Below are 22,603 nucleotides of genomic sequence, written 5' to 3'. Positions count from 1 at the left end.
ATAACTTTGCTATGTTCATATGTGAATACACAACCAGTGTAACTCTACATCATGTACAAGCACAAGAATGGGAAGTCATATTCCATGTATGTGTGATATGTCAAAATGCATTCTACTGTCATGTGTAACTAAAAAGAACATATTAAAAATTGTTTAAAAAGTAAAGTTGGTTCTGTTACTCAAATGTTTAATGGTATCAGCCTGTGAGAGTCAAATCAGAATCTTTCCCCAGCATAGTGATTAAGGGGGTCATTCCTCTAACCCGTACTGTATTTCTTGTTGAGCAATCAGAGGATAAATTTGAATATCTTGGGGGTTTTTTGTTGTTGTTGTTGTTTCAGTTTTTGAGCAGTGCTTTACTGAAAGTGAATAATGAAACAAGTTCCCCACCTTATGGAAAAGTTTTGACAAGTTTGAAATCTGTGTGGATTACCCAGGGAGGACATCTAGTAGCAGAGTAGAGTGTATATAAGGATGTGAGAGTTAGGAACTAAGACCTGTGGAGAGCTGAGACATCAGCAGGCCTCTGAGGAGTTAATGGTCTAACTGACCACACCTTAAATTCTCTGGGCTTTGTTATCATGTGTCCTAAAAGTAACCAATTTCTATCCACAGTGGTTTTTTATGAAATTCTTCAGGTCTAGATGTTGCCAAGCCTCAGTCTGGAAGTTAATTGTGTTTCTTTCACCAAGATCAGCAGACACACAAGCTTAAGCAGTTAGGAATGGTCATGAGGAGAGAGCAAGGACATTCCCCTTTGTAGCCACGTTTTCTGTCCTATATATCTGGAATTCGCGAGGAAGGGGCAAGCTCCTTATTCATACCATCTATGCTTCCTGGGCCAAATATGTCTCAATGGTCAGAATCCACAATCCCAAGTCTCAATCATTTGCCCTATGGGTTTAGATTGCTCTCTTGGGATTACAAATCTTATAATTTTTAAAATAGATTCTGCCTTTTGTGAGAATAGAAAGGGATCGAGTCTAGAGTTAGCCAGTACAAAAGGTGACTCTACTAAAAGGAAAATGGAAAATAGTAGATACATCTTACATTTTAAAATTTGAATCACCATATTTTTAAATCAGCTTATCAGCTTATTATATCAGTATTTTATTGTTTTTTTTTTTTTTCAAACCGATTAATTCCAGATGGCTCACAAAATTCATGTGCAGTTGAGCCTAGAATGCTTGAACTCAGGGCAACAGTGTATTTATTATTCCAGCCATCACCTGTTTCACCCAGTGAATCCTTTGTTAAATTAATACTTGTAGTCAGGTTTGTACACACACGAAACTGGTTAAGGATTTGTGACTGCTGATCATGCATCATGGGGAAAGAGAAACAATTAGCTAAGAGAAACAATTAGCTTCTGGGTTGAGTTTTGGGAACATCTGGACTAAGACTGAAATAATTTCAAACCATGGATAGAGATTTTTAGGACACATATTATCACATTCTCTAGGGACTGTTCACTTCTTTCTGTTGGAAATGGGTCATCCAAGTTTTTTCTTCTAATAAATCTGCTTAGATTTGGGGATCTTTTATTAACAAATTTTCTTTCAATGAATACTTTGGGAAAAAAATTTGAACTTCTTTACATTCCGGCAAAGATGAAAGAGTTAATATAGTTCTCCTTAGGCAGCCTGCTTCCTCCGGGGCCTGGAGTCAAGCACATTAAATTCGGGTCTGAAGTGTGATTATGTGAGGAAAGGGGATTACTTAAACAGGGCACCATCTACTTAATTAGAATAATAGGCCTGTTCCCTGGGTGTCGCCTAGTTGTAGATTACTACTGAACTGGTTAAGTAATTTTTAGTACTGCTTGTGCTAGACTTAAAGCAGCTGTGGAAAATATAAACTGCCTTCCCACTCTGACTTCTCCTTACATAAGCAGACTGTCTGGTACTTTGGAGTTCAGACCCCGGTTCTTTATTTCTGGAGGGGCAAGTCAAGAAAGACTCCATACGGCTTTATTTTTAGAACTACAGCTGTTAGTGTGTGTGCATGCAAACATGCATGGTGTTTCTTATGGTCTGAACTCCAAAAGGAAGACACCCGTTCTGAGTGAAATAATTCCATTTTGTCCATTAATTTGACAGTTACCATAAATACCAGGTAAAATTTACTTCTGTTAGTTCTCATTTTATTATACCCTAAACCTAGCACTGATCATTGGTCTTTTCTTTCATTCACTGATGAATTTGTGGCTTCATTTAATTTTTGCTCCTTGAAATGGTTATAAAAACGTAAAACATAGGCACATTATTACAAATGAATCAACAGAAACTAAGGAATATGTTCAACCTGTGTTATTCATAATGTGCATGCAGGTAGGCTCCAGGAGAAAAGCATTTCTACATAACTATGAAACTAGGTCAAATCAATACACACACACACACACACACACACACACACGTATACATATATGTATTGAGAAAGTGAAAGAAATGAAGAAAAGGGTGCCGCATAAAAGAAGAGATACATTTTAGATATCAAATATCATATTTCTATTCTCAGGCCCTGGTTACAGATGACTGTTCTTTGGTCTTGAGACTAATCTGTACATGTTTCTTGCATTATTGGTTTACCAATCTCATTTTCAAATTACAACATCAAAAGGAAGAATGAAGTACATGTTAGGAGCTATTGTTTTCTAGCTAATGGAAATATCAAAGGTGTTTCTATACCAGAGAAAAATGATTGACAGTAACTGCTAGTGTAAAACCCATGGTGAATTTTTAAGACTGTGAAACTGATGGGATCTTACCTTTGATTTACAAGTGAGTTAACTGAGGCTTAAAATGGTAAATTGACTTGCCTAGGGTCATGCATGCAGTGTGTTATCTTGGTTAAATTATTCTACTATACTTATTTGGAATTGTACAATTCATTCATTCCTACATTGGAAGTTCATTTAACAAACATTTACTGAGCATCTACTATGTACTGACACTATTATAAGGGAGAAAATATTTCTTTCCTCACCTTTCAAGGTTCCTGGCTGGCACCTCTATAACGAAAAACAGATTTTTAAAAAAAGGAAAGTACTTATTAAAGAATATATATATATATATATATATATATATATATATATATATATATATACATACATACATGGCATGGATAACTTAAAAATGAAAATCCAAAGTTCTAGGGAAATCTGTGTATTTTTATGGACAGTCACACAGAGGTATAGAGAATACTAAGGTATGATCTACTGGTGGGATCCTGGGGGAACCTAAAAAGGTCTGGTTTTTTGTTCTGCTTCCTAGACTCTTTATGTGACATGTCTTCTCTCCAGGGATAAGGCAGAATACCTGTGACCAGAGAGCCTTCCAGAGAGGAGAAAGGGAGAATATCAGAGAGTAACCTTCTTAGGTTTTATGGTCTGCATCCGGGAAAAGGAGCAAGGGAAATCCTAGTTTCTGTGACCTACTTCAGGGGAGAAATGGGCAAGGAAAATATTGGTCTCTATGACCCACTTTACAAACGAGAAGGTAGAAGCAGGTCAAAGAGAACTTCCTCCTTCTATGTTTTTTCTCAATTTCTTTCAGCTTAAAATATTCTGTATACCAAGGTGGCACATTTTGAGGTATCATTTCCTGTACCCATCCCTATTTTGGAAACAATGAAGAATTTCAAGTAATTTTCTCTCAGTTATCTACCATCAATGACTATTGATCTCAGGATCCTCCCAGATTCCACTTTCTTAATTTTGAAGGCTAAATAAGCTAATTGGCATTAAATCCTTGCATGATGCCAAGCACATTAAAAATACTTATAGATGGTGCTATTTCTCATTTGATGAATTTTTCATTAATAGTTACATAAAATTCTGATATCAGGCAAGAGCTGAACATATATACAAACACATATATATGTACACATGTATATATGTGTTTGTATATATGCATATGAATTTCCATTAGAATTATTTGATTTCTACTTTTCAATACATCTCTTGAAAGAACAAAGATAATTCACCTGCATAACTAAAATGGTTTTATTAAAATAATAGTGCAGTAATTCAAAAAATGCCACTTCCAAACTTCTCATCTTCCCGTGCCTCAACAAAAGTTCCTAGATATGTCCAAAAAAAAGATATAACAGTTAATAAAACTTCTTTATTTTTTTCTCTCTCCTTTTTTTTTTTTTTTTTTTGTGATATTGTGGATTGGACCCAGGTATCATACGTGCTAGGCAAGTGCTCTACAACTAAGCTACCTCCTCAGTCTCCTTTTAAAACTTCTAAGACCACCTAGCAAAGAGGATAACTATGATGCATCGAAGTTAATAAAGAAGAATCATTCTGCAGTGCACCAGAAGACGGCAGGGTGAGGAAAGAATGCGTATCCAGCAATCAACCCTGTTCTAAAAACAAGGGAGGGCGATCACAAATATGAAGGAGTCTATCAGTCATGAACCCCCTCTGTCTTGCCTCCGAACTATGAACATGTGGGGAAAAACATCATGAAGAACTCTCCCAAGGTATAGAACATGTCACAAAGGTAAATGTCACAAAGGTAAATGTGCCTAGTCTGAGCACAATTAGTTAAAGTCAGTGACTAAGAGTGACCAGGCTTCAATGTTTTCCCTTTAGTAACGTCTTGACTTTACTCACTTGCAGAACAATCATGGTAGAACACACACAAGTTCAAAAGGCTCTACATGTAGTAATTCATTTAATCCTCAAACCTGTGCTATGCAATTTATACCATCACATTATCCTCAGTTTATTAAGAAGAAAACTGAGGCAGAGAATTGTCAAGATTCTTGCCTAAGATCACATAACTAGCAAGGGGTAAAATAGATTTTATGCCTAGTATCTTCACGACAACATAAAGTTATTGCTCTTCTCATAGCACTATAACTTAGCTGCAAAGATACAGAATTCATCTGTCATCTAGATTAGAGATTTCACAAATAAGCACTATTGGCCAGAGGATCAGCTACAAAAAAATGCAGAGAAAATGTAACACCATATGTCACTAGGAAACAAATAATTCAGAAAGCTTACCATTATTGAAGCACAAATACTAATTGTTTAGTACTATATGAAGACAAGTATGTAGACCACACAGTTATGTGTTTTAAAAGCATGAGTCTTTTTGTGAATGCCACCACCATCATCATTTAGAAATGCTCAGTAATTTAATACAACACATTTAATTAAAAATAGACACTTAAGGAACCATGAATTTAGATGACATTCTGCAATTGGACGCCTCCAGATTTTTACCGTAATAGTGCCATGCTTCTCAGGAAAAACAGATTTCATCCTCCCATGAGAATAAAACCAAGAAAAAGCAACAGTCAGCTCATCCTGCTGGGAAAGGAGACTTGCTTGCCAGCCCGCACAGCTCCTGTCTCGAGGTAACAATCCTCGAGAGCTAATGAATTCTGATTTCTCTAAGAGGGTGATATATAGCATCCACACACGGCCCCTCATCTCAGGGCTGATCCTATGGCTTGTAGTGCCTGGAGAATGCACAGGGACCATATCTAATCCATCAAGGATAGAGCTTGTAAATTGCATATGAACTTTGCCATTTGTCTACTGGTGTGCTAAGTGAGCTGTCTATCAATCCTGAAGTAACAAACTCTTCTCATAGCACTATAAATATCCAGGATGGCAAAACAGGTTACCTAGGGGATGATTATTTGCATTATAAAAGAGTCTTCTTTTTTCAAAAATAAAAAATCCCTTTCAGAGTTCTTGAAACGGAGAGCTATCTTAAATAGCCCTAAATGTGTTGTGATTTATGAGATTTTATTTGCACCAGGTTTCAGATAGAGAAAGAACAACTCATATTTAATATTACATTTCATGTTTCCTGACACTTATATCATTATTTTATTTAATCCTCATGGTCACAAATGGAACAAGGTCAAGCCAAACAAACATTCAAGAAGAGTGATTGACAATCAGATGAGTAAAAATATCAATTCTTTCTATGATAGAAAAGAACTAAACCAGCCCTCCAAAATCTGGCTCGTTGTCCCCAGGTCTGTAAATAAATTGGGAAAGATCCAAAGTCCCTCTCAGTTCTTCACATCCATAGAATGAAGATTTGAGAAACTTAAAATCCCTTTCAGTAGAAATAAGCTGTGATTCCTGATCTACCCAAAGCCAGTAGGGATGACAAAGCTTTTAAGAGAAAATTGAAGTGGGAATGGACTTTTTTTTTTTTTTGCTTTACAGTTTTTTCTTTAAAAACATGATTAAAGAGATAACTATGGCTTTCATTAGATTCAATTAGTAATCGTATCATAAGCCCAGGAAATAAAAAGGAGAACAGGGCATAATTAACCTTAATCTATTGATTCCATTTTAGTTTAACATAAATCTCTATTTACGGGAGAAAAACCAATTAAATCCACCCAAAAGTGTCACATATAAATTGGTGGCAGAGTATGCTGTATGCAATCATACATATAATAGGAAAAAATTAAGCAGGGAAGAAAAGTGCAGTCTTTTTAATGAATACAACCTATGCTTTATATGTTGGCTTGTTGCAAGTCATGAGATCCAGAAATGAAGGATTACATGCACTGTTTTGACACTGACTTCTCTTGTTCATAGTTTGATGCAGACCAAGCTGATGGGATGCCATTGTTAATCTCATTTTCTTCCTTTAGTGTCTCTGTTATTAATGGCTATGTCAATGCTGATGTTAATATGGAGGCAGAACGAAAAACTCCCAACTTTAATAGTTTGGAGCCAAGTAAGAAATGCAGTTAAGTGGTTAGAATACCAACCTGGGAGTGACCTACCTTGACCTCTCCATTACTCACCTATTCTAAGATGACATGCCACATTTCAACATGTCCATTTATCCATTTATAAGGCACTAGACTCTAAGTGCTTTTTAAGGCCTTTTATGAAAGGTGCTAGGACCCTGTGCAAAGATAATGTCTTACCCACCTGCCTTTCACCACTTTTTGTTGTTGTATTGGCCTCCCTGGGTGAGATCAAAACCTTTCACCAACTTTGACTCTAGTTCTTCCTTCTTAAGCTCAGCTTAAATCTCACTTTCTCCATGCAGCTTGCACCATTAAACCACAAACCACAGTTACATGCCTAGAGTGAACACCTCTTACTGATCACTTACTTTGTGCCAGGCACTGTGCTCATAAATGTGAAATACCTCATCACTTTTTATTCTCACCTGATGATAAAGAGGACACAGATGGTTTTCTCATATTGTAAGAGAAAAATAAAAGCTTAAAGAGTTTAGGGAACTTATGCAAGATCACATAGCTGGTTAATTTCAAAGCTGGGATTTTTAATATTGGTTGACCTGCAAAATTCTGTATTCCTACTTACTATATGGTATTATTTTTAAATTTCGTTTTTGGCAATTCTTACAGAAGTTATACTTGATATTTATGCTACAGAATCTAATCACATGATTTCTTATCTTATTCTCTAGATATTTGGGTAGGGTGTGTGTGTGTGTGTGTGTGTGTGTGTGTGTGTGTGTGTGTGTATGGATATCTATCATTCATTTACCTGAAAATCAGTATGTAGAAGGAGGAGGAAGAAGAGAAAGAGGAGATGGAAAAGGTAGGGAAGAAAGGGAGGAAAATATCTAACTATCCTGACTGCTATAACTGACTGTTCAGATCCCACCTATCATAGGCAACAAGTTGTAGACACTAATGTATTACATAGGGAAAAATCAAAGTGTGAGCAGCCTTTTTATTTTTTGTTTTTTGGCATTAACGATTGAACCCAGGAGTGTGTTACCATGACCTACTACTTCATTAGCCCTTATTTTGTTTTGAGACAGGGTCTCCCTAAGTTGCTGAGGCTCACTTTGAACTTGAGATCCTCCAACCTCAACCTCCCCAGTGGCTGGGATTACAAGCATGCACCATTGTGCCTGTCTCAAGCAGTCTTTTTTTTAAAATTATTTATTTATTCTAATTTGTTATATATGACAGCAGAATGCATTTCAATTCATACTACACATACAGTGCACAGTTTTTCATGTCTCTGGTTGTACACAGAATAGAGTCACACCATTCATGTTTTCATACATGGACTTGGGGTAATGATGTCCAACTCATTCCACCATCTTTCTACCCCGGTCCCCTCTCCTTCCCACCTTTCCCTTTGCCCTATCTAAAGTTCCTCCATTCCTCCCATGCTCCCCCTCCCCCAATCCCCATTATCTCCATTAACTCCAAGCAGTCTTTTTGAATGTCACATATCTCAACAGAGACAGTGAGATAGATTCTGGAACCCACCACTGCAGTGGTGACTTCTTGATTCGGCTATTTCCTGGTTGTGGCAGAAGTAGTAATTATTATAGTAATTTCTGCAAGCTGAGAGTTACAAAAATTTTGAGCTCTGAGTAACTTGTATGTATTTTATTTTGCTTAAATTAGCTTAGATTTGATTACCTACAAATAACCCTGATCAATATTTATATTAATTCAAATTTCTATATCAGTTATTTTTTTATTACACAACCAATTATTCCAAAATTTAGTGACTGACAATAATACACATTTCTTAATCTCACAATTTCTATGACTAAATCATCTCACTCATTTCTAAGTTTTGTAGTCTCTCAAAAGGTTGCAAAAAGCTGTTGGCCCAAGGACTAAGGTCTCGTTTGTAGTTTCAGCTGGGGAAAGGGTCTTTTTCCAGCCTCACACAATGATTGTCAACAACATTCAATTTTCCAGAGGCTGTGAAATTGAAAGCCTCATTTTCTTACTGGTTGTTCCTTGCCACATGGGACTCTCCTATGTGGGATCTTGCTTCAGAGTAATGTGCAATCCAAAAAAGTAATAATGGCAATCTCATAGCAAGGCTTTTGTAATCTCATTATGAAGTCACTCCTGTCACCTTTGCCATATTCAATTAAAATTAAGTCACATAGCAGAGTGAGGGTCACACAACAACACAAGTACCCAAGGGCAGATATGATGGTTATTTTTGTGTGTCAACATGTGTAGGTCATATTACTAAAATATGTGGTAAAACACGAATCTATAATGTTGTCATGAAAGCATTTCATAGATGAGATTGACATTTCAATCAGTAGACTTTAAGTAAAGCAAATCACCCTTCATTATGGGGGTGGGCCTCAATTAAGCAATTTAAGGTGTTAAGAACACTTCCACCAATCTCATCCAAGGAAGAGGGAATTCTGCCTCCAGACTACCCTCAAATTTCCACTTTAACATAAACTCTTCCTTGGGTCTGCAGCCTGCTTAGACTGCCCTATACAATTGAATGAGTTAATTACTTAAAATTTCTTTTTCTCTCCCTCTCTCTTTTCACATACACACACACACACACACACACACACACACACACTTATGAACATTCCTCAGAAAATCCTACTTAACATAGAGGAGTTCATTTGAGGCCAACTTAGAATTCTGTCTGCAATTCGGAAAGGAAAACAATAACATTTAATGTTAAACAGTTCTTCCCCCTTGCAAGAAAAAAGAAACTTTAAATGTATTCATGGAACCATTTGAGAGCAGTAAGGGGCCTTAGAGAGCACCTAATCTAATCTTTTCATTTTGTAGAGGTGGAAACTGAGTTCCAGATTGGATAATGACTTCTTTAATGCTATTTAGGAACCAAGCCAGGGTGAGAACTCAGCTTTCTTTCTTAATGCTTTTGCTATTTTCTCATGATAATAAGCTGAGGCTGAGACTTGCACCTGGTGGCCTTGAGACTGATTATAGTGATGGAAAGCCTTCACAGGCAAAGGAAGCAAGGTAGATCTTCCCTGGAGTTGCCTTTCTTGTCATGGGTAATGGTTTTGTGTGGTGGCCCCTGTCCTCCAACCCAGACCCCTTGATGATCAGTGGAGTGCATATCCAAGATGTCTGGCTGGGGTCACAAATGCTGCTAGAGGGTACAGGATAGAGCAAAAACTAACTGGCCATAAGAGGATTAAACCCCTGACCTTGGCCTCATTAGTACTGAGTTCTAACCAACTGTTAGACACGCTTCACATTGTTTGTGTTTAAAACTATGCTTGATTCTGCTATATTACCCTCTCATTAACATCTAGTAACTGGGACCAATTTTATTGATTTCTCCCGTGCTTTTCATGAATGCAGAATGCGGATAAGTGGATATATTTTAAAAAATAAACTTACGTTTTTTAAATATTTAAGTTTAAAAGGAAAACATTGAAATATGAGTTAGTAGGTGAACAAATGTTCACTATGATAGATTTTCTTGTTTACCACTATCTATCTGTGGTGGGGAATCTGAGGTTGAATTGTCAAGCATTGCACTACACCTGGGACTTTGAGGCAATTTGCAGAGATTAAAATCTCAGGTTTCCTAATGCACATCAACAATAAATCCTGTTGCTTCTTCTTGTCCAGCCCAGTAAAAATCAATGCTTTTAGGTAAGGAGTGCTGATTACAAATTATTTTGAGAAATTATTTTAAAACGATATGACGCTCAAGTGAGAGTTTGACTTAAAGTCATTTAATCAAGGATATTAAATTAAAAGATCACTCTACCCCAGTATGATGGTTTGCAGAAGGAAGGGAAATGATCATTAACACACACTGTGCCAGGTGCTTAAAATGTCTTCTAACATTTGATCCTCCCTACAAATGAAGAGACAGATATTTTTATCCATATTCTATTGCTCAGAAAATTTAAGGTCAGAGAAGTTCAATAACATTCCCGAGGATACACAGTTCCCAGCCTGGGATCAAGAATAAAATGCTAGTCTATTAACTTCATTGCCCATCTCAGTTCTGTCTGCTATGTCCTCTAGATAACAGATTATATTTAGCATATATATTATATTGTGGAGGGTTTTTTTCCCTCATGCTATCTTGCCCTCCTCCTCACTTTCATCTCCCAAAGACATTCTCCCACTAACACTTCTTCTAGTCTCTCACTCTTGTGTACCCATGTGTGCCTGCACCATACACAAACACACTTGGGGCAGAGGCCAGTTAACAAGAGCAGTGTTTGGGAAGCCAGAACTCCAGTCTTGACTCCACCTGTCACTTCAATGGAGTCTCCAGCTCAGCTTCATCCCTGGTAAATACATATGCTCCCTATAATCTTATTTCTTTCTAAATATATAAATAAATATTTCTTATCAAGTGTAGTTAAATTTTAATATCTGTATTCATTCTAAATCTACGTAACCAAATCTTGTCATTGAGTATTTTTACTCTTTAATACTTATACTGCCCTAAATGAGGACAATTAATACTATCTAGTTATCTGATGTTTCAATTCTGTCACCAACATCAAATATTCATGTGGGTATTGAGCACTGCACATGTGCCTGATGCGATTTAGGAAATAAATTTTGATTTGATTTTGATTTGAAAACCAAAGGTGGGTAAAAACATACTGTTTTTATTGCTTCTCTGAGGCTGAGCTCACTTTAACCATTGAAGCCCTAGAATCTGAATTGAGATGTGCTGCTTAGTATTAAAATGCACACTAGATCCCAAAGTGTTAGTTTACATACAAGAATATAACTAGTTGTGTATTGAAATGTGTATTTTGGATTAATTCATTTAATTAAAATAGATTTTTAAACCGACTTCACCTATTTCTCTTTAATTTTTTTTGAATTGTGACTACTAGAATGTCTAAAATTAAACATGTGGGTCATGCTATTTCTAATGAACAGGAATAGGTTCAGGGTGGGTTTTAGCTATCTGTTTGTATCTTTAGGTCATCCTGAAGTCCAGCCGCTCTTGAAAACAGCGGCCAGAAGTTATAACAAAGTCTTTCTGTGTAATACATCTTTGCAATTTCTTCTAAAATAGAATGGTATTAAATAGTTTTGCCTTTTGCCATTTTTCTCCATCTTAACTGGGGGAAAATTACATTTTAATTTGTTAACATTTTACAAACCCCAAATGTCAGAGAATCGTTGTCTCCAAGTTATTTTCAACATGAGCCTAACAATTGGACCCTGAGGTAGAAATGACACTATCTACGAAAGAGAAGAGCCACCTGCAGAAAGTCAGTCCCTCTTTGTGCCTACTGCAGAGGTGTGGCTCTGGCATGTTTTCCTCTGGCTTGTCTCCTGGATGCAGGAGCCAGAGGCTGAAAACCACATTTCACAAGTTCCCTTGAAGTCTGCATAACAGATGTGACTTAAGTGTGGCAGAATGCATGCATTTACAAGAAATCCAGAAGGTGGGAAGTGGAAGTGGAGGCCATATCCAGCAACAATGTAAAAGAAATGACTGACATTTTATTTGACCTACCTCAGATAGTAAGTATCATTTCAACAATCAATATAAAACTGTTACAGTATTTCACATTCTTGTCATATGAAGTCTTTACAATATGGCTTACTTTTTTACACTTAATGCCATCTGCATTTACACTAGCCATTTTTCAAATACTCGATTGCCACCTGTGGCTGTACGGTGCAGCTCTAAGGCAGAGATGGCAACCTTTTTCTGTGAAGAGCCAGATAGAAATATTTTAGGCTTCACATAGATTTTATTGCATTCTATTGGCTCATTTATTTTTGTTTTTAAACAAACTTTTAAAAATGTAAAGGCCATTCTTAGCTCATAGACAGTATAAATTCAGGATGCTCAGGCTGTAATTTTCAATCCTTGTTCTGAAATATGAAATATCATCCCTTCTGATGGTCTTCTAACTTATGTGCTAAATCCTTTCAGCTTACATTAGCAAGAGCAGATTCTGTTGTCTGCAATCATGCTTGGCCAGATTGATAAAGAGACTCATTCTCCATGTTCTACAGCAGAAGGAAACTGAGGTTGAGAGAATTCAAGCACATTTCCAAGGTCATATACCTCATAAGTAGAGAATTCATTTCTGCCCTCCACCAAAGTTCACACTTTTAGACCTTGCATCATTGAATCACCATTATTGATACTTTTGTTAGCTTAAGAAATGCACCTGCATTAATCCATTTATTTAGTATACAAATATTTATTGAGCAACCACTACGTGCAAGATATAAATAATAGGAACATAGCCCCTGCCTTACATATAAAGTCATTTTTTGAAAAGGCTCAAATTTCTCATCAATTTAATTTATGAGATACAAAATGAAGTTGAAAATTGATGATTATTTGCTTCCATCAATCAATATAGATGGCAACCCAGATATTTAAGGTTTGATCTACTTAACCCCAAATTGGCAGAGATACAAAATTTTATGTTCTCACTCTTTTTCTAATTCAAGATATTTATTATACTTGGACATAATCAGGAGATACTGCAGCTTGTACAGAACCAAGAATGTACATTCAACACTTAAAATAATAAGAGAGTGGTCAGTCCTTAGTTTAGAATGCTACTACATTTTCTTTCAACATTCATATTCATACTTGTTATATTTATATTTATATATTATGCATATAATATTTATATTTATATTTGTTCACTCTATGGAGTTTTTACCCACTGTTTTTAGCAGGATTCCTTACAAAACTCCTTGATTTTGCTAATAGACTAGATGACATTATTCTCTTTTTAAAATTTAATAAAATATAATGTTTTAATTGATTCCTCTTTGGACCAGTTCCAAATTTTCATCCTCTCCTGGAACTACTGCATTTAATTACAAGCCAACTATACATAATGTTCCTCACTGGAAAACTTATCCCCTCTCCCCCAACAACTCCGCTACCCTTAATTGTGCAGTTGGTCTATACCAGATCATCTTGTTTAAGATTCTGGATAATCTTATGTTTGTCCATGGAACTCCCCTCCATGTTTAAAATTATTTTCCAAATAGTAAAATTCTTAATAACTATGTATGAATACAATAGCTCTTACTAGAAGCCAAAAAAACCTGAGCATGCTTCTCTCATTTTGATTTTTCTTTTCAATTCATGTGGCCTATGACATTATTTTCAGGTTGAGTTGTAATTTTCACTGTAACAACTAGCAGTGATGTCAGGTTGGTGCTACAGCTTTTGAGAGCACCTGTCCTCTCTGGGAAGGCTACAGACACAATTGGATTGAGAGTTAGGAACTCTTGGCAGAGCACAATCCACATGAGGGGAGTGCTCACAGTATTTCTAGAGAACCCAGTCAAAAATAATATTTTTCTGATACTGTCAAGATTTTTCCAAAATATATTTCTCTTGAATTAGGGGAAAGAAAGAAAGGAGAAGACTGAAATAAACACAAATACTAGGGTTAAAAAAAGAAATCCGTTCTTCAGAGGCTCAGAGGGAAAATCAGGAAAACTTCAAACCATGAACTAGGAAGACTAAGAATGCAGATCCTTAAAATATTTTAATTTCATTATTAGAAGACTGACTTTATTTTATCCAACAGAGGAACTATTTTCATTGCTAATATAAAAATTATCAAATATAATTTAATAAGATCAATTTAATTCAATAATGAAATGGTGGAATCAATGGTCAAACTGACCTTTCAGTTTATGGGTGTGTATACACACACACACACACACACACTCACACATACAGATATCCTATGTGTGCACACACATACATATACACATACTAGTTTGTTTATATACATAAGTTTTTAACTAAATACTGAAACAGAAAGGGAGAGAACTGTAGCAATTTAAATCATGTTTTTATTATTATCATTTATTGTTGTAAGATACATGATTTTTGAAAAAAAAAAAAATTCTAGTAGGCTAGTTGGCCATGAACTTGTTTATTTGTCATGCATACTTATTAAATTCACACATTTAAGGAAAGATCTTCAGGCTCTATTCAATTTTTCCTTTTAATTACAGGGTGAAAATGCATATGAACATTCTATGAGGTCAAAGAAGGGCCTCTATGTAAATGATCTCTCTCTCACACATAAATATGTAAAATATATTTCTGCCTCCTCATATTCACATCTGTCAATGCCAACATCTATGGATATTGCAAAGGGTATAGAAGTGAGGAAAGAGTTTTCACTGGATTGAAAATGTTTTTGTCTTATTTCTATTTTACTGAAACTAATTATTGAACTTGTTCGCTAATAGCATTGCTTTCTAGTTGATCTATGCTTCTGAGAAGCAGAAATCTTCTGTAAGCCATAAAAAAAGCAGTTTTCAATGTAACCAAAGAACAAAATTGGTGGGTGTGAAGGCAAGTGTAAAACTCTGAAGGCCTTTATTGTAACCCTTTCTCTAGAGTAAAAAATATCTGGGCTTGAATCCTCACACATCCTCTTTTTAACTTGGCAAGTTACTTTTCTCAACATTTCTAAACCTTTCTGAAATTGTTGTAGGAATAAATATAAATAATTTCATATATGCACATCACTGAGTTTAGTGCTTTACAAAAACAGATGCACTGCATAAATCATCATTAACATTAATTACTTGTGATTTATTGGGCAAAAGTTTGATTGTAAGGGCAGGAGATGACATCTAAAACAATCTCACTTGCAGCAGACATTTTTTAAATATTTTTATTGTCCTGAGTCACAATGAAGTTAAACAAGTTTGTTAGTATAGAACTATTTTAAATACAGCACAACTAAGAGTTAGAATAGACAGCATTATTTTTAAAAAGCATTATTTTAAAAAGTTCTTGCAGAACTCAGAGAACTTTGTATCTCTGTCAATTTAATGATAATTTACAGAAAATGTTTGCATTTCCATTCTGGTAACCTATTTTTTAAGCTGATAATATGTGTTTGCAAATTCAAGAAATAGTTTAGTAAAGTGGTTAGGCTATAGGATTGGAAAACTGATGGTAGTATGCTGAAGTCAGTGTTCAAAATAATTAATAATTAAATATTAGGTATTGCAATCCTGTAGCTAACCTTTGGAAGCTGTAAATTAGCTAGAAGGGACACATGTTTACATCATGGGAGTTGACATACTCTACAAATCCATGTCTCTCCTCCCCAAACACACACACACACACACACCCAGAACTGGTTAACCAGAAGCCACTGATGAAGGCACCTGCCGACTGTAACACATAATGGCTTATTGCCTTTGGCCAATTATCTTACCTTTCTCTCCTGCAATTTCTCATCAAGAAAATGAATGTAATTATAATGCTTTGAGTATTAAATGTTTTAATTTGTGTGATCACCTAATATATACTATATGCATAATCAATAAGGAGTAGTTCATATTAAGCCAAAATCATGAAAGCTGCCACAACGAGGAGAAACTCAGAAACTAAAAGTAAACAAAATCACAGGTGCAGTGGAGCATGCCCTAATCCCAGCTGCATAGGAGGCCAAGGCAGGCCTCAGCAACTGTGAGTGCTAAGCAATTCAGTGAGACCCTGTCTCTAAATAAAATATAAAATAGGGCTGGGGATGTGGCTCAGTGGTTGAATACCCCTGATTTCAATCCCCAGTACAAAAATAAAAAAAAAAAACATAAATGAAGAACTTTTCTGAGAACAATGGATTTTTGCTGTATTAACAGGTGTCATTGAGCAATGAGTCTAAATATGCAATGGAAAAGAAATTTGATACACTCAAGGCTTTACTCACCATGAAGAGATTGTGGTGTGTTTGTGCCCTGTCCTCAGTGGGTGAGACAGGACAGCTGGTTCCTCCACGGGTGCTTTCTTGGTTAGCTTGCTGCCCTGAGGTTGGTTCATATAAGCTATCTGTAGATCCCTCCTACAAGGCAGAGCTGTGTGAGTTAAAGACTAAGAGAAAAAATCATTTTCCTTGAAATAGCACCTAAGTTATCAACCTACCTATACATAGTACTCTACCTAAATTATGCTAGACACAGGGATCAAGAGTTTATAGTATGATACTTTTCAGCAGTGAACACAACAGTGAAGAAAAGCATTCTCACCACTTACAAGACATGAAACCAATGTAGGTACCCTTCAACAGATAAATAAAGAAAATATGATATATATACATGATAATATATTACTCAGCCATAAAGAATGACATTATGGCATTTGCTGGTAAACAGATAGACTGGAGACTATCATTCTAAGTGAAATAAATCAATCCCCCAAAACCAGAGGTCGAATGTTCTCTGATATATAGATGCTAGCACACAATAAGGGGTGGTGGGGATAGAAGTTCATTAGATTAGACAAAGGGAAATGAAGGGAAGGAAGCGAAGATGGGAAAAGGAAATACAGTAGAATGAATTGGACATAAATTGTCTATGTTCATCTATAAATACATGACCAGTGAAACTCCACATCATGTTCAGCCACAAGAATGGGATCCTAATTAGAATAAGTTATACTCCACGTATATATAAAACATTAAAACACATTCTACTGTCATGTATATCTAAAAAGAAAATAAAAATAAACAAATAAATAACAAATAGTAAAAGAATTAAACGTGAAGAAGCATGATCGAAAAAATGAAGCAATTCCTCAAGAGGCATGATGATGAAGACTTTCAGTTCAAACTCCTAAAAAGAAGCCTCTTTGATCCATCCAATATACTGTTTGGGTCACAGGATTTAATCACGTGCATCTTTATTTAGTATTCCTTACTTGTATAAGAAACAATCTGCTATACTTGAGCATTTTCAGCTATAAAGCAGCAGTTCATTCACCATGAAGAGGAGTCATAATGATAAAATGAAAACTCTGTATTCCTTGAAATAGCAAAAGTATTTCACACAGATAGTAAAGGCATTAATATTAGTGTTTAGAAAATGCATACTATAAATAATATTCATTGTTTTTAATCTTTTGTGACATATATAAACCATTGTGAACTATATTATGACTTTTTTTTGAAGCAAACTTAATTGACTTGCTTTTTCCTCCATTTTTAGACAGAATGAGTTTAGTTTCTGGCATCATCTGCAAGCAAACTTAAAGGAGAGAGCTAGGTATATTAACTAGTGATGCTGATGATGGTGTCATCAATACAAAGGTCTGATGGACTATATATCTCAACTTATTTTTTAAACGTACTGTACTGAAAATGTTTTTGTTTTTAAAAACATATTTTATTACCATATTAGCAAAGTAAAATTTGAGTACACTGCCTACATTTAGAACTTTCAGCCATTATGCTTTGCAGTTTCTTATTTTGCATAACCACTGTTCCAAACACATGGCACATTATTGTGAAAATAAGATGTTAAGGAAGATATGCAGGCTCTAACATTAATTAACATGAAGTGAACCCCAAACCAACAGAAACACAGAGTGAGCAAAGCAAAAGAGCGTGCTACACCTTCCTCCAGTAACAGGCAGCATAGGCCAGACTTAAACCTCATAGGGGTAATAAGATGTCTTCCGCATACAGCACTTCATCTGAAATGTAAATGAGACAGAAAAGAATCTTCTGTCAGCAGTTGCTGGGGTTCTGCTTATAGGCAGATAAATGACAGAAAAGCAAAATTCAAAACACTGCCAGCAAAATGAGATAAAGCTCCCAATGGTTCAGGGTCTGGATCAGTAATACACCATGTATTTCGTTGGATGTGAACTCCCAGCACCAGCAATGTACACCTGGTTCTACACAGGCCACAGAGACACTTGAGAGGTATGTCTACAAGTAGAGGGAGAAAGGCGAAGAAGCCAGGAAGGAGAGCGAGAAAGAGCACGGGGAAAGAGAGAAAGACGAGAGTTGTCATTCAAAAAGCCAAAGCATGGGAAGAGATCGAATGCTGAGAAAGAGAGCCAACCAGACAATCTGAAAATAAAACAGTTCATTCCAGATGAAATTAAAATCATAAAACAGATGGAGAAACAATTTAAGAAAGAATATTTATGATCTTCACGATGATAAATGAAAATATAATACCTGATTAAAAATAAATAATTTATAATGAAACAAAACAAATGAAACAAGAGTAATTAAATAGGAGCAAAACCAAACAATTTTGAAAAAAAAAACTTAAAAATGAATATCATAATTGCAGACATTTATATTGAATAATTGAAAATTGGGATGAACTCCGGTATCCTGAGAAGTACAAAAATGCTGAAGACTTTACCCAGACTGCAGCATTAGAGGAAAAATGCAAAAGACATAAACATGCAGACAAAGTATATTGAGAGGCTACAACATAGGACAAACAGCAATTCTGGCAAAAGAAAATGATGGCACTTTCAGCTCAATGCAAGAAAACAACAGATCAATTTTTCTCAACCTACTTTTAAAAATCCTAATAAAATGTCAAGAAAATTAAAACTCATGGTGTATATGAAGATACATCATGGCCTATCCATGCTTAATACAGGAATGTAAGGATGTTTCAACATATAAATGTACATTAAATATTCATGAGAATGTTTATCCTAACAAATCTTCTAAGGCAGTTGAAAATTTTAATATCTGTGACAAAATCTTAGTAAGTTGGGGAAAAGATGGGACTTTCTTATCCTGATTAGGGTTGTTTATCAAACTCCTTAGGTAAACTCAATTAGAAGTAATTGCACAAATTCTAGTTAGAAATTATATGGTGCCTGCATCACAGAATTCTCGCCTGTCAATGCCAGAGAAGAGAGTAAAAAGTTGAGAAGAAGGAAATTGATAGATTGCATTTGAAAATCTGAGTAAACCACAGACTACCAGGAAAGTTTAATTTAGCCAAATTCTTTATTTGTAATACCAATATCTAAAAATCACAGTGTATATATAAATCAGCAAAAGCAAACCAAGGAAAAAAATGTTTATGATGGCAGCCAACATGCTTAGATTTCCAGCAACAAATTGAACCAAGTTTGTGTAAAAATTTCATAGAGAAAATTCTAAAACATCACTAAAGGCCGTGAAAAAATTAAAGGAATTGATAAAAATAAGGCTATATATTTTTGTAGATAACTTAGGATCTGCTGTCAAATTATATGAAAATCTGGAAAAGGATTTTGATTAGATGATCCTAAATTGATAAAGAAGAACAAAGACTTTTAAAAGTCAAAACTTGGAAGGACAAGGAGGATGTATTTTTCTAAGTAAGGTATCTACCTGACATTAGAATCATATTAAATAGGTGTGTCAAAGAAATAGCAAAAGGTGAGGGAAAGAGAGAGATAGACTAGAAAGTCAAAATAAAGATAGACGCAGGGCTTCAAATCACTAAAGAAATGGTGCAGGGATAATTGATTCACAACCTCATGGGTTACAAAGTCATGCTAAACTCAATAACTGTATGATGAGCCCAATAAGAAAATCACTTTGCTTCAAATGACCAAGCTTTTAAAAATGCTCATCACAACATAAAATGCCAAGAAAAATTGTGGAGTCAGAGTGGCATATATAAAGGAGTATTTCTGCCTCCCTTTTGATAGACCCCATTTCAAGTTTATAGATCCAAAATAATAGCAATCACCTTTAATGGATTATTTATAGTACTCCTGGTTCTGAATGGGTAGTTTATTAAGTTTCTGCTTTATATTTCTCTTAAAAACCCCATTTACTAAAAGATTTACAATTTCCCCCCTACACTTAAATAAGAGAATATTTAACTCTTTCACTATTTTCTCCATGATATACTTAATATTTAAAATCACCTGCTTCCCAGAGATTTAAAGGTCAATATATCTATATATAGCTTCATTTTTAAATTCTGTAATCTTTCCACTCAGTCAATGATTTTCATCTCTGAAATGAACAGAGTCCCATGTTTGCATTCTTACAGACAGATAAAATATGTTTTGGATTATGAGTAAATTCCTGGTAAAAGCTTATTAACCACCCCCACCTTTTTTTTTTTTTTTTTACTGATCATAAAAGTACGCTGTCGGAACACTTTGGTTGAGAATCAATATGCTAAGTAATTTTTTTTTATTTACTCCATGAAAAGGAATTTTTAAAACAACTGAAATAACTTTAGTATTTTTCAAATATTTCATATGTATTTTCTTATTAAAGCAATTAATTTTTATAACAAACTTTGGAATTCTTGAACACATGATTGAGTGTTTATGATGGTTCAATCTAATAAAATGTTTCTAAGCAAGTAACTTCATAAAGATAATTTTTAAAGATAGAAAAACATGTTACAGTCATTAAGTCCATGAGCCAGGACTTTGAAGAAATTCTTTATAGTATGTGCTTCCTTCCCTATATTACTGAGAAAAACAATCACGCTCATTATATAGTCATATGTCTTTAGCAGTAGGATTACAAGCGTATGCTATACCATGCTGAACCATGCTATGTTATAGAGACATTAGCATACTGATTATATTACCATTCAAAATGATTTCAGAATGCAATCCTCTTTGGTGCTACACTGCCTATTTCCATGGGAAGTGTATTCAGATAAACCATATATAGCTATTTTAGATCAACTAGAAAAGAATGCAAAATACCACTTAAATCACCTGAAATGGGATTTCTCTAGTCAGATTTATATGGCACAAAGCAAAGTTGAGAGCTGGCAGTTATTTAGTAAATTGGACTACACAGGCAACTTAAACTCGATGATTCAGCCTCTCACAACTCACAATTGCATTTTATTTTTCAAGATGCTCTGAGATTAAATCCCTTATCTTGGCTTAAAATGCCTCCTGTTTAGGTATTGCAATGTATGTCAGCACCATCTCTAGTACTTATGTTAATCTTATTTGCAATTTGGAAAGAAAACAAACATCAAAAGTAGACCATTTTATTTTCCCAAATGAGAGGGATCGCCCAACGACATCTTGCAATGCCAATGAATAGGCATAACGCCTTGCTGTAAACACAGATAGAAATGAATAAAATTATTTTTAAATCCACTTTTAAGCATTGGCATATGGTCACAATTGCAGGTTAGAATTATAAATATTTCCAGATCTATGACTACCTGATAACTTTCACTGATCCACTTCAGGCTAAAGAAAATAAAAAGTAATAATGTAAAAAGGAATTTGAGAGATGCTTATACCCTTGAGTGAGCACATCTCCAAGTCTGGCTTCATCTATTGTACCTTGCATTTACAATTCAGTGTAACTCAGAAAACTGCCTCTATGGAAGCTAACCAAGCCAACATTGAATGGAATTCATTACTCAAACAATAAAGAAAAATTTTTGATTCCTGGAATATCTCAAAGCAAAGCAAGTAACCCCAATGCAGCATATTTTGCAAAAGTTTTTCTCATATTAATAACAAGTGGAAGAAAATAGTCAAAAGTACTGTGCACAGAAGACCATACTTTTAAAGTCATCATAAAAATATTAAATTACTAATAATTATTGTAGATGAATGTATTTGTTTTAAGTTGCTTGTCTCTGAACAGAGTTAACAGGCACTAAATGAAAGCATTATTTCTGTTCTTTCTGAAGGGAACTATCTTATGAAACACTAAATGTATTACTGACATCAGGAAGCTTAGGATAAAAGCTTAATTTCACTCCTTTTATTTGACGCAACAACATAAAAATGAGAACATAAATGGGGCCTGTAAAAGAACTCACCAGCGAAAAGCAGAAAAGATTCATTTTGATCAGCTTCAGTCTCTGTTGCTGTGCTTTAAAAAATACGATTGCCCCTGGTCGCTCTGTCTTGCCTTCACAGCTGTTTGGACAGTTCTCCTGAGAGATTATTACAAAATCAAATCCCTGCCATAATCCAGGGGATTCAGCGACCATTATCAAATGAGATAGGTCTTTATTGAACAAACAATTTCCTAAAGTAATGAAGAACCCTGACTAATAAAATGAGAGAATGAGACTTAACCATGATCTGTGTAAATAGATATCAAAGGTGATG

General features: G+C 35.1%; 1 protein-coding gene across 1 annotated transcript in view; it reads right to left on the bottom strand.

Moving 5' to 3' along the window:
- Window positions 1-22,332, bottom strand: part of LOC139706651 (uncharacterized) — a 55,845-nt gene extending 33,513 nt beyond the window's left edge. Inside the window, exons 1-2 of the mRNA XM_071614882.1 lie at window positions 22,309-22,332; window positions 16,452-16,583 (exon numbers count right to left, since the gene is read on the bottom strand). Of these exons, the coding sequence (XP_071470983.1) occupies window positions 16,452-16,583; window positions 22,309-22,332 (156 nt within the window). The remainder of the gene's footprint in view (window positions 1-16,451; window positions 16,584-22,308) is intronic.
- Between the last annotated feature and the right edge of the window lie 271 nt (window positions 22,333-22,603).

The sequence above is a fragment of the Marmota flaviventris genome, chromosome 8 (genome assembly GCF_047511675.1).
Source record: "Marmota flaviventris isolate mMarFla1 chromosome 8, mMarFla1.hap1, whole genome shotgun sequence".
Classification (NCBI taxonomy): Eukaryota; Metazoa; Chordata; class Mammalia; order Rodentia; family Sciuridae; genus Marmota; species Marmota flaviventris.
Note: the sequence above shows the minus strand (reverse complement) of the source record. Positions and strands in the feature narration are given on the sequence as shown.